The 27,524-nt window shown below is 54.1% G+C and overlaps 1 protein-coding gene across 4 annotated transcripts in view; it reads left to right on the top strand.

Moving 5' to 3' along the window:
* The window catches only part of ABR (ABR activator of RhoGEF and GTPase), a 176,369-nt gene that overhangs the window by 107,622 nt on the left and 41,223 nt on the right, over positions 1 to 27,524 (top strand). For all 4 annotated transcript variants that reach the window (XM_058676101.1, XM_058676102.1, XM_004593942.2 and 1 more), the window contains 8 exons: positions 2,933 to 3,031; positions 8,885 to 9,070; positions 14,931 to 15,038; positions 17,452 to 17,512; positions 21,642 to 21,694; positions 22,862 to 23,002; positions 24,675 to 24,796; positions 26,150 to 26,315. In XM_058676101.1, coding sequence (XP_058532084.1) covers positions 2,933 to 3,031; positions 8,885 to 9,070; positions 14,931 to 15,038; positions 17,452 to 17,512; positions 21,642 to 21,694; positions 22,862 to 23,002; positions 24,675 to 24,796; positions 26,150 to 26,315 — 936 coding nt within the window. The remainder of the gene's footprint in view (positions 1 to 2,932; positions 3,032 to 8,884; positions 9,071 to 14,930; positions 15,039 to 17,451; positions 17,513 to 21,641; positions 21,695 to 22,861; positions 23,003 to 24,674; positions 24,797 to 26,149; positions 26,316 to 27,524) is intronic.

Genomic DNA, 27,524 nt, shown 5'->3' on the forward strand with positions numbered 1-27,524 from the left:
AAGAACTCACACCACACCTGTTTGTTTTCTCATGGGGAAGTCTTGCCCAGCCTGGCAGGGCTCATTGGCTCTGGGCAAATCCAGGGGAATGAATGTGTGACCTTGTCCAGCCCAGCTCCTCAGAGTCCCCTGCATGCCTGGGCTCTTGGCCCCATCCTTCGCCTTTGAAGCTGGCAGTGCAACATCTTCCTGCGGGCTTCTATCTACCCTCATGCCTTTCTCGCATCCTGTTTATGAGAACCCCTGTGGCTGCGTGGGGCCCACCTGGGGGACCCAAATGCCCCTCCCAGCTCAGATGTCCCTGTGTCCTCAGGCTCTGTTGTCACATTCACAAGTCTCAAAGATTTGACTGCTGGAATTTAGCGCTCCTTGGTGGTGGGCAAAAGTGGGAAGTAGGGGAGGTTACTGTTTTTATTTTGTTTATTTTGTATTTAAAGGAAGATTTTACACATCCATCCAGAGATCTTCCAACCTCTGGTTTATTCCCAGTTGGCCGCGGTGACTGGAGCTGAGCCGATCTGAAGCCAGCAGCCAGAAATCTCCCACGTGGTTACAGAGTCCCAGGGACTCTGCTGCTGCTCTCCCAGGCCACAGATAGGGAGCTGGATGGGAAGTGAAGCAGCTGGGATCAGAACTGGTGACAGGTCATCTGGCACTTGTAAGTGGAGGATTAGCCAATTGAGCCATCATACTGGCCCTTGGGATTCCTGTTCTGTCTGCCCCAGGATCAGGTAGCATTTCAAAGACTAGGGATAGCAGCTATAGCACAGATTTGACAACTGGGTTGCTGGGAAGAGGCCCAGGACTAAGCTCCCCACCTGGGGAATGGGTGGGAAGTCTGCCCATGTGACTAGGCCTGTGCGAGCAGTTGGTCTGGGGCTTGCTAGACTCCCTCAGCCTAGGACAAGGGTGTGCATTTGATGCCCAAAAGAGAATGTTTGAGATTCCAGATACACGTCCGATGCTGGTAGAAGGCATATGGAAATGAGGGAATCAACAGAACAGTGCTGTGTAAGGATCTGGGTTGGAGGTCCCACTCTGCTGGCTCCCAGGTGGCCATTCCCTTCTGTTTAAGTCTTGCTTCCATTTGTGTGCCGGGGAAGTAGAGTACCCACCTCATTGGGGTGCCCAAGTCTCAGTACCCGCCTCAGTGGGTTGCTTAAGGATCAGGACCCATCTCAGGGTGCTTAGAGAGCAGTACCTATCTCAGTGCAGTGCTTGAGGCTCAGTAGCATCCTTAAGTGGCGTGCTTGAGGACTGAATGAGAACATGGAAAAGATATGGAAGGCTCAGTGTGCGTCCAGGGCCTGTGTCAGGTGTCCCTGTGAGGCGCTGGGCCCTGGGGAACAGGAGTGAGCTGCATGTGTTGCAGGGGTCTCAGTGACAAGGCAAGACACACATCAAGTGCTGCTGGGAGCTTGGGAGTCCAGAAGAAGGCAGTGAGACTTGTGCTGTTTTGTCTTTTTAAGGATTTATTTGTTTGAAAGAGAATAGTCTTCCATTTGCTGGTTCACTACCCAGGCAGCCTCAGTAGCTGGCAGAGCCAGGAACTCTGTCTGTTGCTTCTTGGGTAAGTTAGCAAGAAGCTGGATCGGAAGCAGAGCAGCTGAGACGTGAATTGGTGCTCAGATGCAGAATGCAGATGCCACAAGCAGCTGCTCAACTTGCTGCATGTGGCACCAGTCGCTCCTGCTGCATCTTGAAGGAGCGGAGGGATGTAGTGGAAGAGGCCATGTTGGAGCAGGAGTGGCGAGACCTGAGTTCAGAGACCACTGTGGGTAGATGGAAAGGGGAGAAGGGGCGTTGGGGCCAGGGACACTGCGGGAGGAAGTGCTGGACTCCATGCCACAGAGTACCGGCTGTCATTCTGGTCTAACGTGTTTCCTGCTGGAGAGTAAGTCCTGTGAGAGCAGAGATTTGTCTGTTTCCCCTGGCATCCCCAGGCTTCACGAGCATTCAGTCGCTACTTTTTGAATGAGCAGATAAATGACCAAATAGCCTCCTTGAATCCTGCCAGTAGTCCATTTCTGCAGTACTAGCATTAGGTCATAGGCAGGCGTCAAGTGGAGAGCTGTTCTCCAAGGACTGCTGGCTGTGAGGAGCAGGCCAGGTGAGCACTCGGCTGGAACAACCTGGGCAGCCGAGTGGGTGCTGTGGGCCCAGACAGACAAGAGGAGGGATGTGAGAGGCTCCTGTGGCAGCTTGAAGGGCTGGGGCCTGATGTGGGATGGAGAGAGAAGGAAGAGGGACTGGGAGTCAGGAAGCCTGGCTCATCCTGCCGTGTCAGGTGGCTGCATGCTCGCTGAGGATATTGAGGGGAACACAGGGCCTGCTCACACTCTTGGAGGCACAGTTCTCAAGGAAGGAGGGGTGCAGGGGCAGAATGAGGGCTGCACACGACCCCCGCTGGGTGGGGTAGAGCTCCTGGGGACAGGGAGATGTCGACAGAGGTGTTCTGGGAGGTCACAGGCCAGGGCTCCTGCTTCCTCCCATCCTCTGAGCACTCCTCTGGGAGCCCCTTGTGTCTCCTCCGGTCCCTGCCCCAGTCGTGACTGGTGGTCCTTGACTGTCTTTATACCCCTCTGCCTGCCAGGCACTGGGATGGATCATGAGCATTCCTGCTCACCATTGTGAGGTTGACAGAGAGATGGGCAGGAAGGTGGGTGGGTGGGCCACTGGATAAATGGATGAAGACAGATGGGTGACTATCAGATAAGAAAATGTGGAACGCAGGATAGGAAAAAAGAGCAAGATGTGAACAGTGGGAGAATGAGCGACTTCGCTGTTTGGTTTTTGTGTTTTCCAAATCTTCTGTAGTAGTATCTGGTTTTAATTCCCTGTGAAAGTGCCATTTAAAAGAAGACAAAAAGGACCCCACGGATGTGGGTCCCTCTTCTCATCAGCTGTCGGCTTTGGCTTTGCTCCAATACAGGTGGAGGCGGGAAAAGGCCTGGAGATGCGGAAGCTGGTGCTCTCGGGGTTCTTGGCCAGCGAGGAGATCTACATCAACCAGCTGGAAGCCTTGCTGCTGGTGAGTACCCACCATGCCTGCTGGTGCCCCTGCCCAGTGGCACCACACATCTGCTTGAGGAGGAACTGCCCTGCCCTTCCCTGGGGACAGTCTGTGCTATGACTGTGCTTACTGCAAGACATTGGGCAGCCAGGGGCATTACCAGGAAAAACTGGTGCCTCCCAGGCCTGACCCTTTAGTGCCCTGCTCTTGGAATGGCAGAAGAAGACACACAGCCAGGCTGGGAGGAGCAGACAGTCCCATCATCTGTAACCTTTGGCACAGCCATCACTAATCAATGCAAAGCTCTGTCCAGTGTGGGGAGGGGCTGGCTGTCTTCTCCACACTGTGCTCCAGTTGTCTCTGCAGATCAGTCAAGTTGAGACCTCTGCATCCTCCCTGGTCCAGGGCCTTCTGTCTTCCTGGGAAACAGAGCCGTCAGTACCATCCCAAGCCCCCGTGAGGGGGCTGTTGTTCTGCTGAGAACTGCTGTGGTCCTGCGGGGTGTTTGACTGTGCCAGCCGTTGCTGGGGATACTGCAGTTTCTGTCCCAGGATGGAGGTTTGCTTGTGAGAACCACAGAGGCAGGGGCCGTGGCAGAGATTTCCAGCGATGAGCATACTGCACAGACATAGATGTTTGTGCCTTGGAGAAGGGCTGATTAGCTGTGTCTGCCTATTATGCAGCATTATTGTGGTTCACAAAGTTCTGTGCAGTGGGAGTGTGGAGCACTTTGAGATAACAAGACGTCATCCGACAAAGGGGGAGTAAGAAAGGCTGAAACAGATCAGTAAGAACTCAATTCATACAGGCATCGTGAGAGATGCATTCCCGTGCCAGCGTGATGTGGGATGTTGTCACCCAGTGTTCCAGGGAACGTAGTGTTGCTGCCACAAGCAGTGGTTAGTGAGGTGCGGGGATGCCGTGCAGCTCTGGGCCATCTCAGATCTCGTTGGAAGCATGTTGAAACGCACAGTGGTGTTTGCTGGGCAAGGGTCCGGTGGGCAGATAGAGGTGGGGAGTCTGGTGTGTGGCCAGAACCAGGGTGGGACTCCACCCCGCATGAGCAGTTGGCATGTGCCACACATTCTCTTTCAGGTGGGCACTCCAGTCCTTTGGTTGTGAAATCACAGCAGTAGGTCAAGCCAGCGTTTTGGGAGGAAGGCAGAGGGAATATCTGCCGGTGTCACTCAGAGTGAGGCTCCGAACTGTTTTGTGGCCCATTGGAGGAGAGGTGTGTGTGTCGTTCTGGACATGTGTGTGCTGCGTGTCCTGTATACACTTTCTGAGCCTCATTGTCTCTTCCGAACATGAGGGTGCAATGGGCCCCACCTCATCGTGTCCAGGAGCATCCTCCCACCTCCTCCACATGAACGTGCTACCCCGGGGGCAGGGTACATCCCAAGCCCCCAAGGGATGCCTGGAAGTGCAGGTGGCTGTCACACCTGAGAGAGTCGGCTGTGTTTTCCTATACTTACCTGCAATCAGCTTCAGTTTTTAAATTAGACAACAGTAGCAGTGAGACAATAACAACAATACACCAAAGGGGGAAAGTGACATGCATGTGGCCTCTCTTAAAGAAGACAAGTGTTTCCGAGCCTGGGTGAGCCCTGGTTGTTGAAATGGCAGAGAAAGAAACCATGGGTCAGGGGGATGCCACAGTCATAGCACACCTTCCCCTCTCATCGTGGGGCCAGCAGGACCAGGTGGTCCCTCCTAGGACCTGGTCCAGTGCTAGGACCCAAATACCATCTGAGGGCTGGAGGGCAGACAGCAACAGCGACACTGCGAGGTGCACCTTCTCCACCATCCTCGCTGTCTCCTTTACTGATAGGACGCTCACTTGAAGGGCTCTGCTGTGAGTCTGTGCTTGTCCTCCTCCTCACTGTGGGCCTTCAGCAGGTGACCGAGCCCATACTGAGGTGGGACACAGGCTGCGCCTCTCACTGGCCTGCTGTGAGCTCCGCGTGCGTCTGTGCGGAAAGCACCAAGAGCAGAGCCTGTGCATTGGCTGGCACTGCAGGCAAGGCAGGTCAGGGCCTATCTGGTTCCATCCTCCCAGCCTGTCCCTGTAGCAGGGAGGTTCCTGTCCCCACAGGGTCTCCCCACCTGGATGCAAATAACAGATTTAGGGGCCAAGGTGACCCCTCCCTGTTCAGTTTTGTCTTACAACTCTTACCCAAAAGGCACAGACTGGGGTGAGGGCCCCCGTTCCTGAGAGTCTTGGGCCAGGACCCTTGGTCTCCTCATCTCTGATTCATCCAGGTTCCCATGTGATTCTTTCTTGAGCAGGGGCTCTAGGGAGGGGAGGAGGCAGCAGGTGGAGGCCAGCTCTGGGGCAAAACCTTCCTCGCCATGCTCCCTCCAAGCCTCAGAAACAAACCTGAGAAGGAAATCGTCCCTGCCCTCCCCTGCCCTTGTCTTCCCCCTTGCATTGTATGGGAGGTGAGCCCTCTGCTGTTCTGGGCAGTAAGATAAAGGGGCCAACTCCCGAAGGAAGAAACCATGCCCTCCTCCCACCCAGACCCCACAGCTCTGCTCCCAGCGCTGTTTTCTGTTTGCAGTTTAACACTTCCGGGTACACAAAAGCTGGGGGGTTGTGCCCAGAACTGCGTGTGTACACATAGGCTCATGTGAAAACGTGGCACAGGAGCCTCATTCCCACCACCACCATCACCACCCCCGGCCGGGGCAAGGGTTGGGGGAGGAATTGCTAGCAGCATGAGGTTGGGGAATCCTCTGGAACATTGCCGGGCAGTGAGGGCAGGGGTGCTCTCTCTGTGGTTCTAAGTGAGGTGTGGATACCAGGGCTGAAGTGGGAGATGAAGGAAAGAAAACAGCAATATGCATCCTCATTCCGTCTCTCCCAACTTCTGAGAAGCAGCCTTGGGGGTCTGCCTCTAGCCCATGTTGAGAGCCATGGGATGTGGGGCTGTTGCCCACAGCACTCCCCTCCCCTGGATCACCACTGGCTCTGGGCACTGCGAGCTGCTGAAAAGGTCATAGTCCCACTGCCTCTCAGGCTCCTTATCTGTAAAACTTTGGCCCTCCTCCCTGGGCCCCAGAAGGTGGAAGGTGGAAGGTGGGAGGCGTAGACACCAAAGTGTATTAGCCAGGCAAATTTCTCCTTCCCATTTCCAGAGGCTAGTTGCTGGGGGACAGAGTAAACAAACAGCCATGTAAAGTCCCAGTGGCAAGTTAGAACCAGCCCAGGCCTGTCTGCTGGAGAAGCTGCAAGACTGGGAAATAGGCAGCAAAGGTTGAGGGGGCGGGAGGGAGGTCTGGAAGAGGGGAGGTTGCTGCCAGTAGGTGGCTGTGTTGGGACAAAGCCCTGCCCCTGCGGGCTCAGCCGGCCTGGGCCCTCTTCTCCCCTCTAGGTGAAATTGAGGGGTGAGCTCAAAAGTCCTGGACCTGGTCCTTGTCATGAGAATTGTGTGATACCCCAAGTGCAGGCATGTCCCTGTGACTGGCTGCTGGTCAGTATCTTTATCTTCCCTTCTTACAGGCACCGCTGGGCATTTAGGAGGCAGAGACTTGGTATCTGGCAGGTGGGGTACAGGTATATGCTTCCCTGGCAGCTTCCCCATTCTCCTTCACCATCCCCATGGGGACTGTGCCAAAGCAAGGGCAGGGTTGCATGGCTCTGGGCCTTAGGCCCATTGAGCCCCCTCCTTGGATCCTGCACAGAGAATAAAACATGTGCTCTCACCTTGGGCTGGGAAGAGAAGAGCATCCTTTATCCCTGTGACTGGTCCTTGCCTGGCTTCCCCAGCCCCCACCCCTCTGCCTGCTCAGGACTTCTCCAGCTCCAAAGCCCCATTCCCATCCACCTGTCAGCCTTGAGCCACCTGCTTGGTATTCACGGTCTAGTTGGCTTATACCTCTCTTGTTTGGGGCTCATCTTACCCACATTTTCAGGTTCTTCAGACCCTATAAATAACTGGAAAAGAAGAGCGGACCCTCCTTGTTGGCAGGCCTGGAGCTGGGTCATACTATGATCAAGGCCACGCTCCCACTCTCCCATGTGATGCATCCCCTGCCCAAAGCTCTGGCCTGGCTGCAGACCCGCTCTCTCCCCCTTGCACATCACACACAGGGAGCACTGGCTTCTTCCAGTTCCTCTACCCCAGTAGGCCGGGCCCCACCTTAGCACCAAGCACAGAGGAAGTCTGCCTCCTGGAATACTGTGGCCCACCCCACCCTGGCTCCCATGTTCCCTGTCCAGGAAACAGCACCTCCTGGGGACATTGGACACTGCCCTGCCGATGTCTTTTATTGCTGTAGTTGGATGGTGATTGTTTGTTTTTATGCCTGTCTCCATTTTGTGCACCGCTAAATACCTAGCCATGACCTCGCATGCCAGTAGGTGGCTGTGTTGGAACAAAGCCCTGCCCCTGCAGGCTCAGCCAGCCTTGGAAATGCGCTCCTGGGCCCTCTTCTTGTAGGGTGAACTATCATCTTTGCAGCAGCTAACGTGTAGGCTGCCTTGTACATGATGGGCTCATGTGGGGCACCACAAGTCAGCTGGGCTTTTGAACCTCTTGTTTGTCAGTTCTCTGGAGTCAGAGAAGGCGGTGTCATCCCAGTTTTATGAATGAGGCTGCTGCTAACTGCCAGTGCCTAGATGGGAGTGCACTCCCTGCTGAGTGACAGGTCAGTGCTCACTGCACACCTGTCCTGTACCAGGTTGAATGCATGCAAGGGTGCTGGTGTTGACGGGGTCAGGAGCAGGGGTTCTGCGACTCCCTGCGTTCTCTCCTTATATCTGGCTTTTTAGAGTTCAGAGGATGAGGGAGCCAGCGGTCAGAGCATGGTTTAAGTGGACAGATGTGGACTTGACCATCACAGAAGGCCATAGGGCTACTGGGAGTCTGGCTCCATCTTTGGCTCGTACAGCTGGTGGTCACTGTGGTGTCCCACAGGGTAGGCGGTCAGCATGAAAGTCTCCCATTCTCTTCTAGAATGCTTCTCTTGTCAAAATGCTCATTACCTCATTACCTCATCCTATGAAACTGGGGTGCAGCTCTAGAGTTCCCGAACCCAACTTCTGCCCCTCACTGCTTTTGGACCTATAGAGTAACCCTCACACACTACCCAGAGGCAGTAAGCATCAGCCTTCTCTCATCCAGACAGTGGTTGGCCATGTCCCCTGTAGGGCTCCTGGTTGTATAGTCTGACTTGGAGAACACTTAAGAGGGTGTATCCACGCAGTCCTTCCTCTGGGTGTTGAGGTGATGCCAGGAAAGGGTCCTGATGACATCCTTTGCCTTCAGCCTCACCACCTGCAGGCCTGGCTGGAGCATCCTAGAGGAGACAAGACCACAAGATCACTTCCTTCTCCTGTCAACCCCGGAGCTGAGGCTACAGGCCTGCTCCATGGGGAAAATTCTGGTACTTGCTTAGCAAGCTCTGCTGTAGTACAGGAAGCAGGAAGGAGACTCAGGTGCCACCTGCTCCCCTACCGCCATGGGAGTGACAGGAACCTCCCCTGGGCCTTTTCAAGAGTGTGTACTCATCGAGTCCTTCAGCCACATTCTGTTTGTTGAAGCAGCTGAGGGGCCGCGTTGGCAGTCAGCGCTCCTTCCCACAGTGTATGATGAGGATGCTCCAGACTCAGTGCGGGGAGCCACTGGGAGTGAACACAGACTAGGGGTGAAGGGCGTGCTCTGGCAGCTGCCACAGGTCCTTCAGGGCTGCTGGACCAGGTCCCTCTCCTTTTAAGAGCGTGTGTCTTGTTGGGGCCTGTGACAAGCAACCCTGTGACACAAGTTATGCTTGGGGTGCCCAGCCCTCACTGGCTAAGCTGTGACAGGTGTGCCCTGGGATCACCCACACTCCGGCTTACAACTGTGCTGCTTCCTCTCCTTTGTCCAGCCCATGAAACCGCTGAAAGCCACGGCCACCACCTCGCAGCCTGTGCTTACCATCCAGCAGATCGAGACCATCTTCTACAAGATCCAGGACATCTATGAAATCCACAAGGAGTTCTATGACAACCTCTGCCCCAAGGTGCAGCAGTGGGACAGCCAGGTCACCATGGGCCATCTCTTCCAGAAACTGGTAAGTCATCTCTCATGGATGGAGGGGCTTCCTGCAGGGTCCAGGCAGCACCGCTCATGTTGGCAGAGAGCCCCGGAGAGGACACAGGGAAGCTTTAGCCCTTGCCTTCTTCAAGGCCTGGTCATTGTTGTGCAGGGATTCTGGACTGCCCTCCTTTGTGAAGCCTGCAAGTGGCTCCAGGATGGATTGTGTCCACCTGCGTGGGTGCTCCCAGGAGAGCCCTGTTCCTCTCTCCCCAGAGGTGCCACGGGACCAGCATGGAGCGAAGGCTTGTTTTGGAATGGAGTTGAGGGGACATTTGGTCCCTTGGCCTTCTACAGACAGAGGCTAAGCCCACTTGGGGACCAAGGATCGCTCACCCAGAGCTCAGGGCCGACTGCTACTGTACAGTGAGGCAGGAGTCATGCTGTGCTTGCAATGCTGGCATCTCATTGAAGCACTGGTTTGAGTCCTGGCTGTTTTGCAGCTAATCCAGCTCACTGCTAGTGTGCCTGGGAAAACAGGATGGGAGACCCAGATGGAACTCTGGGCTCTCATTGCTTCGCTTTGGCCTAGCCCCAGCTGTCTGGGGAATGAACCTGCAGGTGAAGATCTCCTCTGTGTCTCTCCTTCTTCCGTCACCCTGCCTCCCCCCCCCCCCAAAAAAAAAAAGTAAAGATACTTGTTTCTTATTAGAATGCCTGGATTCAGTGTCTAGCTCCAGCTTCTGATTCTAGCCTCCTTCTAATTACAACCTGGAAGGCAGCAGTGATGGCTCAAGTTCCGGAGTTCCTGCCTCCCACACAGGAGGCCTGGATTGAGTTCTAAACTCCCAGCTACCGCATCTGGCTTAGATGGCCTAGGACCATTGTAAGCATTTGGGGCATGAATCATGAATGGGGGTGCACATTCTCTCTCTGCCTCTCAGATTTGCTTTGTTTTCGTTTTTTTTATTTGAAAGGCAGAGTAACAGAAGGAGAGACAGAACAAGAGAGATTGTCCCTTCATCTGCTGGTTCACTCCCCATAGGGCCACAAAGGCCAGAGCTGGGGCCCGGCGGCGTGGCCTAGCGGCTAAAGTCCTCTCCTTGAACGCTCCAGAATCCCATATGGGTGCCGGTTCTAATCCTGGCAGCTCCACTTCCCATCCAGCTCCCTGCTTGTGACCTGGGAAAGCAGTCGAGGATGAGCACCCATATGGGATGCTGGTGCTTGCGGGTAGAGGATTAGTAAACCGTGCTACTGCACCGGCCTCCACGCCTCAGTTTTTTTTTTTTTTTTTGTTTAAGTAGGTGTGTTTGTTGCAAAGACTGCCAGCAGTGTTGCACGGGCAAGCATAGCTGCCAGATCCAGGTGACAGCCAGGTCAGAATGCCAACCCTTCCCCAGCTAGACTGTGTCTGTGTGACTCAGCTTCCTCTCCTGCAGAAATGAGAGCATTTCCTTTTTTGCTGGTACTATGAGGAGTGAGTTCATACCTGGAGAATGGTTGAAGCCTCCTCAGCCAGTAGAACCCTGTGTTAGCCATCATCACTGCTGCCACTGGCTCCGTGGTTATCAGGAGATGGCATCCCAGGAGGCATGTCAAGGTCCTAGCAGACCCCCGACGCTTGTCCCAGTGAGGGGCAGGTGGTCATTGCCCAGCACCAAGTGTCGGAGCTGGCAGGCACTGGGGGCGGCCCTGTCCTCCACGCTCGGCAGAGACCTGGGACATACAGGGAAAGCTGTCTGTCTTCATCACAAGGACCTTGTTATCACCTGGGTTCTCCACTCTGGTCTTAGCCCCACGGGTCTGGTCATGACTCCTCCTCTTCCACCACCGTCACCACCATCACCAAGCAGTGTGAACTGGTAATGCCTGAAGTTCTGGGGGCCACAGGCTTGGCAAGTTCTTGGGGGCACCTGACACTGGGAAGCAGTTTGTTTTCAGTGGAAGTCTCTGGGCATTTGATTATTCATTACTGGGAGGAGGAATCAACATCTCTGCTGTTTACTTTATGAGATTTGCTCCAGTGCCAAACTACTGTCTCCAAGCAACCCCCACCTTGCAGTTAATGACCCTGTGAGGGCAGGTCTCAGCTCCTCTAACAAAGGGTGATGCTGGTAGTGGCAGCGCCTGGGATGGCTGAGGCCCCAGACTCAGCTAGGCATCCAGCTTTCTCCTTCCCATGGGAAAGGGATCAGAGATGTCCTTTCTTGGAAGGAGAAACTCACTGATTGTGCTATCTGGCACCTCCTGTAACTGGGGAGCCAGCCCCTCTCCCCCCAGCCATGCATTGCTGCTCCTCTCCACAGAGTCGTCTTTTTGGTAAGGCTAGACCCTGTGAGGTTGAGACCTGCACTGCTCTGGACTCCCCCTCAGGCTCCCTGATTGTTATGCTCCTCCCCAGTTGCCCTGACACTTCCTGGAAGGGCCCTGGCTGGCCCAGGGACTCTGGGACCACTTGCTGCTACTGCTGCTGTTGCTGCTACATGTACAGCTACAGCCCGCGCCCCTCCTCCTAGGCCCTGGGAGAGCAAGAACTATGTAAGAAGCATACTGGCTGCATTCTTGAGCGCCTGGTGGGAAGCAGAAGCTGAGGAAGTCCAGCAGAAGCTCTAGCCTCTTGTTCCTCCGTTGGAAGCAAATTTAAACCAGAAGATAAATCTAAGTTGCCAATTACTGTTTCCTCCCTTCCCCAGGTTAGCAGTTGTTAAGTGCTGAAGACGCATGGCAAGAATTTCTAATTAAAAAAAAAAAGTAAGCATTACTGTTAAGGTGAAGTCTCCCTTCACTTCTTTTTTCCTCCCTTTTTGGGATTTTGAAATTTATTTCTATTTGTTGAAACGCAGAGAAACAGAGCTCACATCCGCTGGTTCATTCACCCACATGCCTGCAGCAGTAAGGGCTGGACCAGGCTGAACCCAAAGCCTGGAGCCCAGAGGCACTCGTAAGTCCGCATGTGGGTGGCAGGAGCCCGAGTACTTGAACCCTCAGGTGCTCCCTCCTAGGGTGTCCGTTTGCAGGAAGTTGAGTCAAAACTCAAACTCGGGCACTCTGTTGTAAGGTGCAGGTATCCCAAGTGGTGTCTTTTTTTTTTCCCAAAAAAATTGTTTATTTTTGGAGCCGGTGTGGTAGCTCAAAAGTGCTAAAATCCCATATGGTTGCTGATTCTAGTCGCGGCTGCTTCATTTTCAATTCAGCACCTTCCTTATGGACTGGAAAAGCAGCAGAGGGTGGCCCAAGTCCCTGAGCCCCTGCATCCAGGTGGGAGACCCAGAAGAAGCTCCTGACTCCCAACTTTAGATCAGCTCAGCTCTGGCTGTTGCGGCTGTTGGGGGAGTGAACCAGTGGATGGAAGAACTCTCTCTCTGTGTCTCCTTCAGTTTATAAACCTACCTTTCAAATAAAAACAAATTTTTTTTAAGAAATAGAATGTATTTATTTTTGAAAGACTGATTTGCAGAGGGCGAGAACCGGCATCCTGTATGGGATCCTGGTGCACACTAGGAGAGGAGGTTTCAGCCATGCAGGATCCTGTTTCTGTTTTCTTTATGTATCTATTTGTGGCATAGTGTGTCCTTGTAAAGCATGGATACAGATGTCTGTGTATCTCACTTTTTGTAATTCAGTCAGCATTCACTTTGAAACATGTTGGTTTTGCTACAGTTTAACACTTTAGGGATGCAGTGTGTCTGGATTCTTTGTGAGCATTTTTTTCTAGTCCCTCCTTTATCTGCGGGAAAGAAGATGGGGATAGGGGTGGGTACTTGTGTCTCCTCCAGAACACTAATGTCCAGTAGAAATCCGTGGAAAGCCACATGTAATGTAAAATGTTCTCCTTAGACACATTTTTAAAAAGTAAAAAAGGGTGAAACTAATTTTAAGAATGTATCTTATTTATTCAAATCCAAATATTATCCCAATAGGTCATCAGCATTTATTTTTATTTTTTTATTTTTTTATTTTTTTTTTAAAGATTTATTTTATTTTTATTACAAAGTCAGATATACTGAGAGGAGGAGAGACAGAGAGGAAGTGGAGCTGCCGGGATTAGAACCAGCAGCCATATGGGATCAAGGCGAGGACCTTAGCCACTAGGCCACACTGCCAAGCCCGGTCATCAGCATTTATACCCTCTTTTTCATCTAAGCCTTTGGAATCCCGTGCGGATTCCATGTTTGCAGCAGCTCCCAGTTTAGACTGGCTGCAATTCATGTGCGCATCAGCCACACGTAGCTCATGCTGCTGTGTTGTATGTAAAAGTGGCTTTGCCAAGCAGAAGACTCTTTTCAACTTTAGTAGTTGCTGACAAATTGCTTTCTGAATAATTGCACTAATTTACACTCCCACATATAGTCTATTAACAGTTTGCCTTGGGCCAGCATTGTGGAGTAGTGCATTAAGCGGCTGCCTGTAATGCTGATATCCCATATGAAAACCGGTTCAGGGCCGGCGGCGTGGCCTAACGGCTAAAGTCCTCGCCTTGAAAGCCCCGGGATCCCATATGGGCACCGGTTCTAATCCCGGCAGCTCCACTTCCCATCCAGCTCCCTGCTTGTGGCCTGGGAAAGCAGTCGAGGATGGCCCAAAGCTTTGGGACGCTGCACCCGCGTGGGAGACCTGGAAGAGGTTCCTGGTCCCGGCATCGGATCGGCGCGTACCGGCCCGTTGCAGCTCACTTGGGGAGTGAAACATCGGATGGAAGATCTTCCTCTCTGTCTCTCCTCCTCTCTGTATATCCAGCTTTCCAATAACAATAAAAAAATCTTAAAAAAAAAAAAAAAAAGAAAACCGGTTCATTCTTCAACTGCCCTATTTCTGATCCTGCTTTGTGGTCACATGCCTGGGAAAACAGCAGAAAATGGCCCATGTCCTTGGGCCCCTGAACTCATGTGGGAGACCTGGGTGGAGTACCAGACTCCTGGCTTGCACCTGGCCTAGCCCTGTTTATTGCATCCATTTGAAGAGTGAACCAGAGGGTATAAGATCTTTCTCTGTATCTCCATCTCTGTAGCTGCCTTTCAAATAAATGAAATGCATGTTAAAAAAAATTGACTTTTACCCACATTCTTGCCAACCTTTTTATCATTGGACTTTTAAATGTTGATCCTTCCGATCACTTGGGAGGAATCTCCTTGTGATTTTTGAATTCCCACTCTTTGCCTCCCTTAGGAGGAAGTGCAGGTGTACAGCCTAGGAGAGGCTTGTCATGAGTGGGATTCTGAGTGAATGAACCTTGGCCCTTGGTGGGGACGGGATCTGCCCTGCCTCTTGGAGTTCTCGAGACTCCATGTGGTTTTAAGTCCCAGAGAGCTGAGTGCTAGGTTCTGAGTGACCTGGCTAGGTGTGGAAGTCCCTGCAGGCTGGAAGAGGTGTGGCCGGGCAAAGAGAGGCTGAGGGACTTTGGGAGAGATTGCGCCTTTGAATGCTGTGCTCTACCCTCAGCCTGGGGAGCAGGGAGCTGAGCAGGCTGCATGTGTGCACCCCCTCGCCCCTTGCTCTGGCTCCCCTGCTGCAGGAGGTGAAAAAGGCCTGAAGTGTTAAGGGCTTCAAACCCTTGCTAAAGAAAACCCAGGGATGTGATGCATTACATTTCCTGCATACCCACAGAGGCCTTGGCCTGTTCTCCCCACCCCCTTACTCCTACTGCCAGTACCCCCCTGGTAACCTTATTGGCTGAGCCAGTTTCCATGGCAACTGTCAAGTTCAAAGGCATCCTGTAATGGGTTCATTCCTGCCTCTCCCCTCCATGCCAGCTAGCTCTTTGGAGCTGAGTCGGAGGTCCTGAGTGATAAGGAGGGCGCTCCAGGAGCTCCAGTTCAGCCTTCATCCATTCATTAATCCTCTCTTCGCCCTGTGCTCACGCTCCTCTCTCTCCATTCTCTGTCTCCTCCCTGCAGGCCAGCCAGCTGGGGGTGTACAAAGCGTTTGTGGATAACTATAAAGTCGCCCTGGAGACAGCTGAGAAGTGCAGCCAGTCCAACAACCAGTTCCAGAAGATCTCAGAGGTAGGCACGCAGGCACTTGAAGGTCACAAGTGCTTGTGGGGATGAGGGGGATGGCTGCACGCGTCCCTCAGCCTCCAGCTTCTTCCTGTCCACCTTGGCACTCCTGGAAGCTGCTCTCCTGATGGTGACACTGAGCATGGCATTTGCTTTCTTGCCCCTGACATTTTACCTCTTGATATGAGAATATTGACTTGTTCGATTTTTTTTTTCCATTCTTTTTGAGGTTAGAGGGAAGCACAGGGGAAGTGTAGTTTCCCACGCCATAGTCATGTCCCTCCTTGTGGTCCTCGGTTCTTGTCCTGTAGGATGAAGGGCTTGGACTTGTCCAGCTCATCTGAGAGTTGCTTGAGAAAAGTCACCCAGATGCTGGATAGCATGCCAGTTTCCAGGCACCCTCCCTTGGAGCCTCTGAGATTTCGGAGGCCTTGAGGGCAGCCTGTTTTTATTCCAGGCATTATTTTACTCGTTAATGTCCTAGAAACAGGTCATTGAACAAACTCCCAGGTGATTTGCATGATCATTGAAAGTGGAGAACGCCTGGAAAAGGTGGTCTTTTCAGAGCCTTGTCAACACTAAGACTCCAAAGTCCCACAAACAGAGACAGGATCAGAGACACTTATGTGGGGGCAAAAAAAAAAAAAAAACCAAAAAAAACCCTACCCCTCTGTCTGGGGATGTACCTGCCCCACTTGTACTTTGAAAGGCTCAGGTGGTAGTATCACCTGCCTTTGACTTTTCTTTCCATGAAGTGCCAGGGGGTGGGGGAGACTGAGCTGCTCCAGGATCCTTCCAGAACACAGCTCAGCTTACTCCTTTATGCAAAAGGCCCCAGTGACACCCCTAATCCAATGGCTTTGTGGGAATAGCATCAGCTCTAGCTTGGGGTTGAGAATCTGTGCTTCTGGGGTGGAGTGGGGGAGTAGCTGCCTGTGCAGTTTTGGAAGAGCCCGACCGTCACGGCCCCTCTCGGGACCCTTGGCTCTGTTGTCTCTTCTCTAACACTGGGAAAGCTGGCAAGATGCAGGACAGTTTGCCTGAAACTCCTGGGGTTACACGTGTGCCCAAGTTTGAAACAAACCAAGAACTGGCACAAAAGTTGGACAGACAGAGTTGAAAGCTTTGAATTGATTCCTAGTGTAAGCTGTGTTGGGAAGCATGGCTTTGGCCCTGTAGCCACATTGACCTACATTTTACCTCTCAACGTGAATGTGTCCGCGACATTGCTGACAGGAGTGAGAGCCTCTGACTCCTGATCAGATGAAGTCACCCGGTGCCAGAGGATGGGGCCAGGGAAGGGGAGGGCCTTCCACACAGAGTCAGGAGAGATGGTGCTTCCCCTGTCAGCTTCCAGATTCTGCGGGGAGTGAGTCAGTCGTGTGTACCATGTCACACCCTGGCACCCAGGGTCCAGAGGGGTCCCCCTCAGCCAGGGCTGGTGATTGCTGCTTCTTCGGGTTTGGGCAGAAATCCTCAGACCCATCCCTCCACTGTCCCTCTCAGAGCCTGCCTGGCCCGGAGGGCACAGTGAGGCCCCTGGCCCTCTGCCAGGTGGCTTCTCATCCTGACTCACTGACGCTGTTGCTTCCTGCCAACACTGCTACTTAATTACTGCAATTAGGTCCTTCTGCAGCAGGCGTGATTTCATACCTCTGGGCTGCACTGGAGGGGGTGTGGGGAAAAACTCCCTGAAGCCTGGATCCGGGAATCCAGGAACCTGCCTGGAGAGGCAGTCACCCCACCCACCTGCCAGCACGCAGGCCCCAGGGGATTTTCTCTGTCTAGAAATGGCTTTGAGATTTTGGAGAGAGAGTAGACAGCCTCACACCTGGGTTCCTGACCTTGGCCTCAGCTTGCCCCTGGCTTGCCTGGACACTCCTCTTCAGAGCTGTGCACTCAGCCTGCCAATTGCAGATTGCATTACGGCTCCAATTGCAGGCCTTGCCGTCCAGGTATCGAGGGTGCGGATAAGGTATCCCTGGAGTGCAATACTCCCTGCTGGGTTACTCCTGCCTCTCTGAGTCCTCCCTGCAGCGAATAGGCCCTGAGAGGGAGGGTCGGGGGTCAGGGAGTGAGCGAGTCCTTCACCTACCTGCTTCTTGTTGTGTAGGTGTACGAGACCTCTCCTTTCAGCTGGTGGTGCACTTGGTGTTTGTCCACCCTGGACTGAGGGGTACGGATCCCTGAGGGCATTCCTCCACTTGCCCCTGCTCATTGTCGGCAAGACCCTGGGAGTTGCTGATGAGGGGCGTCAGTATCCATCTGGGGTGTTCCCCCATCGTTGAGATGCTGTCTCGGGTACCTACAGCCTCCTGTGTCTGGCGTCTCTGTGCTCCTCCTCCTGGTCAGGCTCACCAAGGGGGTCAGGAGAGGTGGGGGCTAGACCAGTCAGTGATTCCTCTCCTCCCTTTGGCAGGAACTCAAAGTGAAGGGTCCTAAGGACTCCAAGGACAGCCATACATCCGTCACCATGGAAGGTACTTGAGGGAATGGGCGGGACAACAGCCACCTTCCTTTGTCTGGCTTTGTGGAGTGCAGCCTGTGTGAGCTGGTGCCAGCCCCCCAACTCTGTGTGTGTGTATGCGTAAGCCCCAGCCTCTTGGCCCCAGGCAGCTGGCCAGCTACAAACGTGCTCCTCTCTAGGATGCCAGCAAGCTGCTCTTCCCCCTCCTCCCCTCCCCTCCCCTCCCTCCCTCCCTCCTCCTCGCCCAGCCGCGCCTCCCCTCCCCGCCCCTCCCCCTCGCTGGAGGAGCACTCGGAAGCGGCTGCCTGATTCTGGAGGCTGTGCAGCAGCCGCCGCAAGGTGGTCGAGTGGCCGGGCTGCCAAGGGGAGCTGGGCAGCCGGGAGCGATGGCTGTGTGCTCCGGCCATGGAAATCCTCCTCATCATTCGCTTCTGCTGTAACTGCACCTATGGTAACCCGGGTCCCAGCGGCCCCCCGGGGGAGGGGGCTTCTGTGTAGCTGTCAAGATTTGGGGGCAGCAGGGAAGGCAGAGGGTGGGTGCCTGCACCACCGTCATGGACGGCTAGCAGCTTGGGGTTGGAGACCGGGAGGCACTCCAAAGAGAAGTGGACTTTGTGAGGAAGGTTCCTGCACCCTGAGAGTGCGGGGGAATTGGTGGGCCAGCAAGGGAGGCTCTAAGCAACTTCCCAGCTAGACAGGGGCAGGCTACACCTGCAGGTACGATTGCCCTGTGGCCCAGGACAGGGTAGGCTGGGGCCAATCAAGAGAGGAGCTGATGGCCCGCCAGGCTACAGGGAGAAGTTGGGAGTTTCTTTGTTTCGGAGCCAGAGCCGAGAGGAGGCTCAGCAGCTGGGTATTGTGTGCTGGAGTGCACATGCTGCCTCTCCCCAGCACAGTGTCTTGGGGAACAGGGGATCAGGAGACTCCCAGCCAGGGTGAGCCCAGTGTCCCAGCAGTGGAGATCTCTTGTCTAACACCACTGTTAGAACCGGGAGGCTGGAGGGAGAGGGGGTGTGGCAGGTTGCTGCTTCATGAAGGTCACACACCCACCACTGGGGATGCAGGGGGCCTGAGCATACTCTGAGGCTTCTGTAGCCACGGGCCTCAGGACAGGTGCATGTCATCAGCTGAGCTGAGGGTCCAGAAGCCAGGGGTTCTGCCGTCTGTGGCCAAGGAATGTCTTAGGGGTGACCAGGCAGCCTGTGGGAGGGCGTGGGGGGCAAGTGTTCCCTCCACCCCAGCTGTGTGTGTGTCGGAGCGCCAGGTGGCTGGTTTTAGGACCTTCCTCATCTCTCCCAGCAGGCGTTTTATCTCTGCACCTTTCCCAGTCACTTCGCTTTCCTGTCTCCGTGGTAACCTGCAGCTCCTTGTTGAAGGCTGAATGGGTGGGGATGGGGGGGTGGCAGTTTGCTGGAGGAGATGCTGAGGTGTCCTGGGTTTTATCTCAGAGTCTCCCATGCTGAGGGTGAAAGCGCTGTGCAAGACCAGCATCATCTCACCTTCCCCTGCTGTCATGTGTCGGTGTTGGGATCCTGTGTTTCCTGCCCCTTGTCTCTCAGCTTCTGGCCAGGAGTGGCGGAGAGGAGAGGGGTGGGGGAGAGGGGGTGCTGGACTTGAAATTGGCCCGTGCAAGGATAGAGGGAAACTGCTCTCGCTGATGTGGCCTGAGAGCTGGACAAGCCTCTACTGTGTCTCCCTTGAAAGGAAATATGCCCCCCTCCCCAACTCACCCACTCAGCTTCCCCATCCCTTCTCAGAAGGAAGCTTCCCAGTCTTAGTGAAGCAGCAGGTCAGAGACCCAGGGCGTCTCGGGTATCTGAGGTGCTGTCTGTGAAGCCAGCTTCAGAGTGGGAACCGAGGAGCTGGCTGCTGGTGCCCTCACCCTAGCAGCGAGAAAGAGGCCAGCTCACCTGCTCTGACCAGTCTTTCTGAGGTACTTGGAGGTTCCCCTCTCCTAAGGAAACGGGTGGTCTCCATTCCAACCTGCTGCCACTGTGGAGTTTGGTGGTTGTGATGGAGTTATCTTATGTCCCTCATGTTTGTCACCTGGAAGATGAGAAATCAAGTGTGTAAAAGCAGTTAACTCAGTGCCATTGAACACAGTGAGGGCCCAGCAGACCAAGCAAGGCCCTGGTCAGGGAAGGCTTCCTGGAGGAGGGGGAAGGGGAGGGATTGGTGAGTACCCTGGCAGGGGCAGTAGGGGGGGATCCTGCAGGAGCCTTGGAACAGGAGATTGGGTTATAGTGATGCTGTGAGCTCCTTTCATTCAGTTCTGGGTGGGGGTGGGGGAATGGCCTGGCTACAGGAACTTTGGGGAACATACTGCCTGGGCTGCTGCTCCTCAGAGCACCCTCCATAGCCGACCGCAGCCCCAAGGCCTCTCCCTGAACTGTCCCTCTCATCACTTGGCCGGGGCTGAGGCTGCAGGATTCATTCCACAGCCCAGCTCAGGAGGACCTTTGAGGTGACTTCAGGCATATCAACAACCTTGTGAAACCCAGCCGGCCGTGAGTGCAGCCCTGGAAGCTGAGTTAGCACCTCTTCTCCCCAGGGACCCCAGAGAGAACTGGAGGAGCCGGCTGTTGAGCATCCACTTCCCCACGGGCTCAGCTATCTGCAGGGCTTGTGTTTGTCCTTTAGCCTCTGGGACCCTCGAAAGTCCCCTCCCCCCCCGTCACCCCAAGATAGCTCAAACCATGATCAGGTGTCCTAAAGAGCCTCAGTCGTAGATGCCCCATGAGCTGGACACTGGGCTCTGCCCTCACTGTCTCATGACACCAGAAGCCTGGTTTTGGGCCATTTGGGCTCCTGAAGGCCATGGGGAGGACCTCTAGAAAATGCTTGACAAGACAGATAGATTGTGGGAAGTATGTTAATGCATAAAGCAGCAATTTGCAGCCTTTACAGTGTGTCAGAATCTGGGAGGGAACGTTTTAAGAACGCTGACCCCTATTCAGCCCTGTGGAGATGTGGGTGTAGCTAACAGGATGGTGAGCAGGCATCTGTAACTTCTAAGAGCCTTGGTGACTCCAGTGGGCAGCCAAGCAGACTTCAGCTGGTCCTGGCGCCACTGCCTGGGAATGTTGTTCTCTCCCGCAGATGGCTCACCTGAGGGTCTGCTTACCAGTGCACATAGTATCTGAATCTAGGGTTTGGAGGCCAGATGGGGCACGCATGTTGGGTCTGGAATCTGTCACAGCTTGCTCCTGTGGACACTCACAAGTTCCTCCTTCCCAGAATGGCCTTCTGCCTCTCATTGCTCCTGTGGTTGGGGACCACGGGTCCTGACCCCTCAGATGGGCATGCAGGTGCAGGGCTGAGGCTAAGCCCACCATGTTTGGGAGGGGTAGCTCGCAGCTGCCTGCGGGAGGCATACTTGGAAGTGTTGCCCTGCCAGCTGCCGCCTCCACCTGCCCCTGCCGAGTTCCCACAGCCCATCTTCACTTGGCATCTGGTCCGAGGAGCGGGTGGAGCATGAGGGCCTGGCTGAGCTTGCATTTTTCCTAACCTCCATGGGACTTCCATACGCGCCTGGATTCCTTCAGGAAATCTTTGCCACCTGCTTGAAAGCAGAGTCCATCTGTGGAGGTCTGGCCTGCTGCCTGGCCCATCCTGTCTGAGGTCAGAGGAGAGGTGGACAGGAGTCTTCTTCAATGGAGATGAGGCTGGCTGTGTGGGTCAGGACGGAGTAGGTTGGTTCCCAGTGGGCTGTGCCAGGCCTCGGGCTGCAGGAGAAAAGATGACAGGGTGTGAGAGAGCTGCCCTCCCTGGACAGACTTCCCATTGCCTGCACATGTTGGGGTCCCAGCTTTCCCCAGGGTTCTGGACCTCTTGGATGTGGCCAGCTGTAGCTGTATGGATCAGGCTAGGGGGTACAGGGGAACCTCTGCAAGCCAATGCAAGCCCTGGGGACAGCCTCCGTGAGGAAGGAGCCTGGTTGTCAAGACTGGGTGTGCATCTGTCGCTGTTGCCTGGTCTGGCCTGGGTGTATGCATGAAGATGAGGCTTGCCAAGGAGCCCTTGTTGGTTTCTGGCCAGTGGATGTTGATGCAGGCAAGCAGGGTGGCCTAGGGCTGGTCTCTGAGGTCTCAGGCTGCTTTTGTGTCACTGTCCTGATCCCTTCCCCCTGCCTCCCCCAACAGCTCTGCTCTACAAGCCCATCGACCGGGTCACACGGAGCACGCTGGTCCTGCATGTGAGTGTCAAGACCCTGAGGAGTCAGGGTGGGGTTCAGAGTCCAGTGGGAGCCCGAACCTTGGGTGGGAGGGGGCTGGTGTCACCAAAAGCAGCCATTTGGGGGACTCGGGTAGAGGGTCACCGGGCCCCAGCTGCACCTGGTCCACAGTAACCATGACAACAGGACCAGGGGCTAAATATAGCTTGGCCACTGAGCTTGACATTTGGCCAAATCCTTCTTGAGAGGCAAGCACTTCCTGCTTCTTCCTTGGTCTCCCCTGTGCTTGGAGCAGCTGCACGGTGGGGAGGGGGTGTCCCTTCCAGCTGCTTGGTAAGCAGAGGTAGCACCTGGTGCTCTCAAGCCACAGGAAAGAACTACTACTGCAGCAGGAACAAAAGGCCACTGCCTCACCCCCACACTGTTTTTATTTGAAAGGTAGAATTAGAGAGGGAAGGGAAGAGAGAGAGAGAGAGATCTTCCATCCGGTGGCTTACTTCCCAAATTGCTACAATAGCCAGCTGGGCTGGAGTGAAGCTTGGAGCCAGGAGCTTCTTCCAGATCTCCCACATGGGTGCAGGAGCTCAAGTACTTGGGCCAGCCTCCGCTGCTTGCTCAAGTGCACTAACAGGGAGTGAAATCAGAAGTGGAACAGCTGGGACTCAAAGCCCTGGTGGGATGCCGGCATTACAGGCAGCAACTTTACATGCTATACCACAGCACTATTCCCCTGAACCTGAGTTTAATTCGGATTTTGAAAGCATGGCCAGATTAGAGTATTTGTCCCTGTTTGTATTTCATAGGTAAAGATTGAGTTTACCCCCAGTGTCTTCCTTTTGAGCCCCAGAACCACACACCCAAACATGACACCCTCCGGAGTGAGTGTCTGGCCTAATGGTTAAGACACCCTTTGAGATGCCTCTCACCGTATCTGTGTCCCTGGGCTTGAATCTCAGTTCTGCTTCCTGCTCATTTGCACCCTGGACATAGCACTTTGATGGCTCCCTCCCACCCCTGTGGGAAACCTGGCTTGCCTTTCTATCTCCTGGTCCAAGTTCTGGCTCTTGCAGGCATTTGGGAAGCCAGTAGATAAAAGAGAGTCATTTGCTTTTTACCTTTTAAATCGATTGTTTAAAATACATAAATAAGTAAATCTGAAACAAGCATACCACCCCCACCCATGTCCAGGACCTGCTGAAGCACACACCTGTGGACCACCCAGACTACCCGCTGCTGCAGGATGCCCTCCGCATCTCCCAGAACTTCCTGTCAAGCATCAATGAGGACATCGACCCCCGCCGAACTGCAGTCACAACCCCCAAGGGGGAGGTGAGCTCCAGACCCAGCATCAGCTGGCCCCCAAGTAGCCCACTTGAACCCCCTGTCCCTGCCATCCTTCACGCGCAGACACTGCTGTCCAGTGTCCTGGGCTTCTCCTGCCCCAACCCTTGCATTCCCAGCTGAGAGCCCTACAGTCCTTTGTTGCCCTGGTAGTCGGCTGAGAGTTCTAAGTTCGGTGTCTCATTAATCATCCAGAATTCAGAGAGGCAGAAGGGGAGACTGAGGCTTGGGGCATCTCTTCAGGTCTGGTGCAGGATCTCAGCCATCACTGTCAGACTGGGTTCTGTCTCTGGGCCACCGGGGCTTTTATGGCTACAACCTCCATGCTCGGTTTCCCAGACCTGAAAGTTGGGCTTCCGGGTGCCTCTTGGATGAGTGCACATACCCCTGTCTCTGGCCGCTCTCAGAATCTGACACTCTCAGATTCTCCATGAGCCTGGGGGAGCAGAGTTCCGGGTCGTTTCCCATTGCCCTGTGCAGGAGCTAGGGTGTGAGGTGGGCAGATAGGTGATGGAGATCACCCAGCCTGTTACAGTGTCGTATATGGGCACCTTGAGCTCCCAGCAAGAAGTTTCTGGGTAGGGGTGGTCCTTGTAGGTGGAAGGGTACCTAGGGAGCAGCCTAGTGAGGGGACACTCCAGAGAGACAGTTGCCCTCCTGGATCAGCAGGCTGGCCTAAATTTGGTGCTTCCTGCCCAAGAGAGGCAATTAAGTGGCAGCAAGGAGGGACGGTCATTCGTGCCTCTACTCCTTTGTTACATGGACCAGTCTCCAGTGTCTCTTGGGGAGGAAAGGAAGGTGGGACAGGGGCTGGAGTGGGGACTAATGGAGCGTGGAGAGTGGGTCCTTAGCGCAGCACTAGCCGCAGTCTGTCTGCAGCAGCTCGGGGTGACGTCACCGGCTCATTACACCCCGAGGATAACTGGAAAGCTTCCAGAGGCTCAGAGCACCTCGGGCTTCAGGTCATCTTAATTGTGTGCATTCCACAGGCTCACCTACATATCACAGCATATGTAGGTCACACGGAGTGGGCTGGGACAGCTGGTGGCAGCCCCAGAAAAGCCTGCGGGTTCCCAGGATCGAGGGAAGAGACTACAATGTCTTAAACAATGCTCCTGGTTGTTGGGAGGATCCAGGCAGCTGCAGGTCCTGCCAGGATGGGGCTGCAGCCCTGGTAAGCATGACCCAAGGGCCTCCATCAGGGTGAAAGTGGTGGAAGGAGCTGCTGAGAAGCAGCCTCTGCAGGGCTGAGTGTGTCTGCAGGTCTTGCCTGAGCTAAAACCAGCTGGAACTCAGTTGGGAGGAGCTATGAGGGTAGAAAGTATTCACCCTGCAGCATGGAGAAGCAGGTAGCGGGAGCTGGTGAGTGCCAGGAGGTGTGATACCGCTGTTGGTTGATGGCACGTGAGGACCAGGCACTGTGCTGACTTGGCTTCACACTGCTCTGTGCGCGCTGCCTGCAAGGCGGGTGACCCTTCTCCATGCTTTAAAGGTGATCCATCCAAGATCTGAGCTGAGAAGCGCAGTGTCTGGACTTGGAATAGAGCAGGCGCTCCTAATTGCAGGCCCTGAGCCCTCTGGCCTGCCCTAGCTGAGTGGCACCCACCATGCAGGCTGGGCTCTGGGCTGCACCACGCCCTGAGCAGGCCATCTCCCTCAGACGCGGCAGCTGGTGAAGGACGGCTTCCTGGTGGAGGTGTCAGAGGGCTCACGGAAGCTGCGGCATGTCTTCCTCTTCACCGACGTCCTGCTGTGCGCCAAGCTGAAGAAGACCTCCGCGGGGTGAGTATAACCGAGGCCAGGGTTACAGTGGCAGAATCAGACAGGGCCCAGGGCATCCATAACTACCTGGGGTACCCTGTCCTCTTGGCTTTTTAAAAATAACGCTAATTTCCTGCATCGTTCCACGTCGCTGTTTCCCAAAAACAAACTGTTTTTAGTTATAGAGATAACACAAGGGTGCAGCAGGGTTAGAGAAAGTCCCATTTTTACAAAATGCTAGGTTGTAATCAGAGTGCCCAATTTTGGATGCTGCCTTTTCTTATTCCCGTCATAAGCACTTTGCCTGTGGCTGCCCCATCTTCAGTCATCATTTTACTTTCCTGTGTGATGTTAGCAGTGGATATGCCATCATTTACTTAAGCCCCTGCTTTTATTAGGCATCTCTAAGTGTTTGCCGTCGCGTCTCTGTGAATATTCATTAAATTTGCTACCATTTATTGAGGGCTTATGCTGTGCCAGGTGCCATGACAAATGCTTTGAATGCATTATCTCTAATCTCCCTGTCAGCTCCACAAAGTAGTCATTATTATCCTCATCTCCCAGATGAGAGGAAAGCCCACGAGAAGGGAAATGGATGGCTCAAGGTCATGCAGCTGGAAGTGGAGATGGAACTTGAACCCTGATCTGGGATCCTTCCTGCCTCCATCTCTAACCCTGGAAATGTGGGTCCTGGCTGTGCGGTCTTCAGGCACACTTACACTTACTCAGCAGTTGCCATGTGCCACAGTACCCACCCAGTACAGGCGGAGAGGAGCTGTGTGCTCACAGCAGCCCCCAGGCCGGGATGACCAGTGCAAGGCCAAGTCTTGGGAGAGTCAGAGGAGGGATGGATCTGAGACTCAGGAAAGGGCCGTCTCCCTGGAAGGTGATCTTGTTTGGGCTCATTCTGAAAACCAGATGGCAGTAGGGAGCACGCACACACGTCTCTGCGTTCAGTCCTTTGCCCATGACAGACATTACGAATCAACTACGGCGTTCTTTCCCAGTAGACTTGGATGTAGCATTGTGATTGTTAATCCAGGACCCTGTGTGATCTCTGTTGATCAGGCAGGCATTCAGAAGAGCATCTCTTTTTCTCTTGCTAGTCTAATGGATAGTGGGTTGAGCTGAGATGGAAGGACACTAGCTATGAGATATGAGCCTACCGCCGTATCCTTGATAGATACACAGTGTGGATAGGCTGTCTGTAAACAACAGTCTTGGTGGACCAGAAGCTGGCAAGGTGTGGGACCAGGGCCCCACTGCTTCCAAATGTTTCCTGATCAGGCCTCCCAAGTATGGGACTCATTCTCACATCAGCCGAGTTCTCGCCCGCCTCCCACCAAGGCTCACGTGTGCCCCCGTTGCTTGCAGGAAGCACCAGCAGTATGACTGCAAGTGGTACATCCCCCTGGCCGACTTAGTGTTTCCGTCCCCCGAGGAGTCCGAGGCCAGCCCCCAGGTGCACCCCTTCCCGGACCACGAGCTGGAGGACATGAAAATGAAGATCTCAGCCCTCAAGAGTGAAATCCAGAAGGAGGTAAGGAGAGCCCGGCCGCTGAGCTCTGGGCCCAGTGGGCTGGGGGTGAGCCGTGGGACTTGAGAGCTTCCCCAAGAGTAGGAGCTCTCAAGTGTGGACTTGTTGAAGCAGGTCAGCTCTGAAGAAAGAGAAGGAGGGCTGGGCAGTCCGTGCTCTGAAGTAAATAATTTATCTGAAGGTCAGAGTTACAAAGAAGGGGTAGACAGAGAGATCATCTGTCCACTGATTCACTCCTCAAATGGCCACAGTGGCTGGAGCTGATGAGGCCAGGCAGAAGCCAGAGTTGTTGAAAACTGCATAAAAGGCAAGCAAGAAAAGAAGAGAAAGAAGTAGAAACCAGATACCAGAAGCTCCATCCCAGTTTCCTGCCTGGGTGGCAGGGGCCATCATCTGCTGCGTCCCAAGTGCATCCGTGGGGAGCTGGATCAGAAGTAGAGCAGCCAGGGTTTGAACCAACCTTGCAAGCGGCAGCTTGACACAGTGTGCCACAGTGCACCCCTGGAATGGGGTGCTGTTAAGGCAGAGCTGGGCGTTGGTGAGAGAAAGGGCAGGAGCGGTCTCTGAGAAGCTGCTAGCTGGCCTATCAAGCAGATAAGGAAACAGGGAACCTGAACACCACAGTTCACCCACTTGCTCTAAGCCTGCCTGCAGCTCCTTGCCCTGGCAGACAGCAAAGATTCTTATCACACACACAACAGTCACAAGTATTTATTCTATCCGAGGTCACAGGGAAATCTCAGGTTTTTTTTTTTTAATTGATAGCCTACCGGTGCTGTTCACAGATCACAGTACAGTAAAATTAGACATCAGCAACTGGAATATTATTAGTTAAATGTATGAATGAAAAATTTTTTTCATGTTAGGAAAAATCCGCATGACACTCATAGGCTACTTGGAACTGCATGAGAGTGAGTGCCGGGGCGGGCGTTCGGCCTGGCAGTCTGGCTGTCCCTCCTATTCCCAGGCTGGAGTGGCTGGGGTTTGAGTCCCCACTCTGCTGTTCACATTCCTGTTCGTGCAGACCCTGGAAGGCAGTAGAGACAGTTCAAATAATTGGGTTCTTGCCTCCCACGTGGGAGAGCTGCACTGAGTTCCTAGCACCTAGCTTCAGCCCAACCCAGGCCTCACTCTGGCAGATATATAAGTACTAAACCAGTGGATATCTGTAAGCCTACCTCTCAAATAACTAAACATTTTATAAAGTAGGGC

The sequence above is a fragment of the Ochotona princeps genome, chromosome 17 (genome assembly GCF_030435755.1).
Source record: "Ochotona princeps isolate mOchPri1 chromosome 17, mOchPri1.hap1, whole genome shotgun sequence".
Classification (NCBI taxonomy): domain Eukaryota; kingdom Metazoa; phylum Chordata; class Mammalia; order Lagomorpha; family Ochotonidae; genus Ochotona; species Ochotona princeps.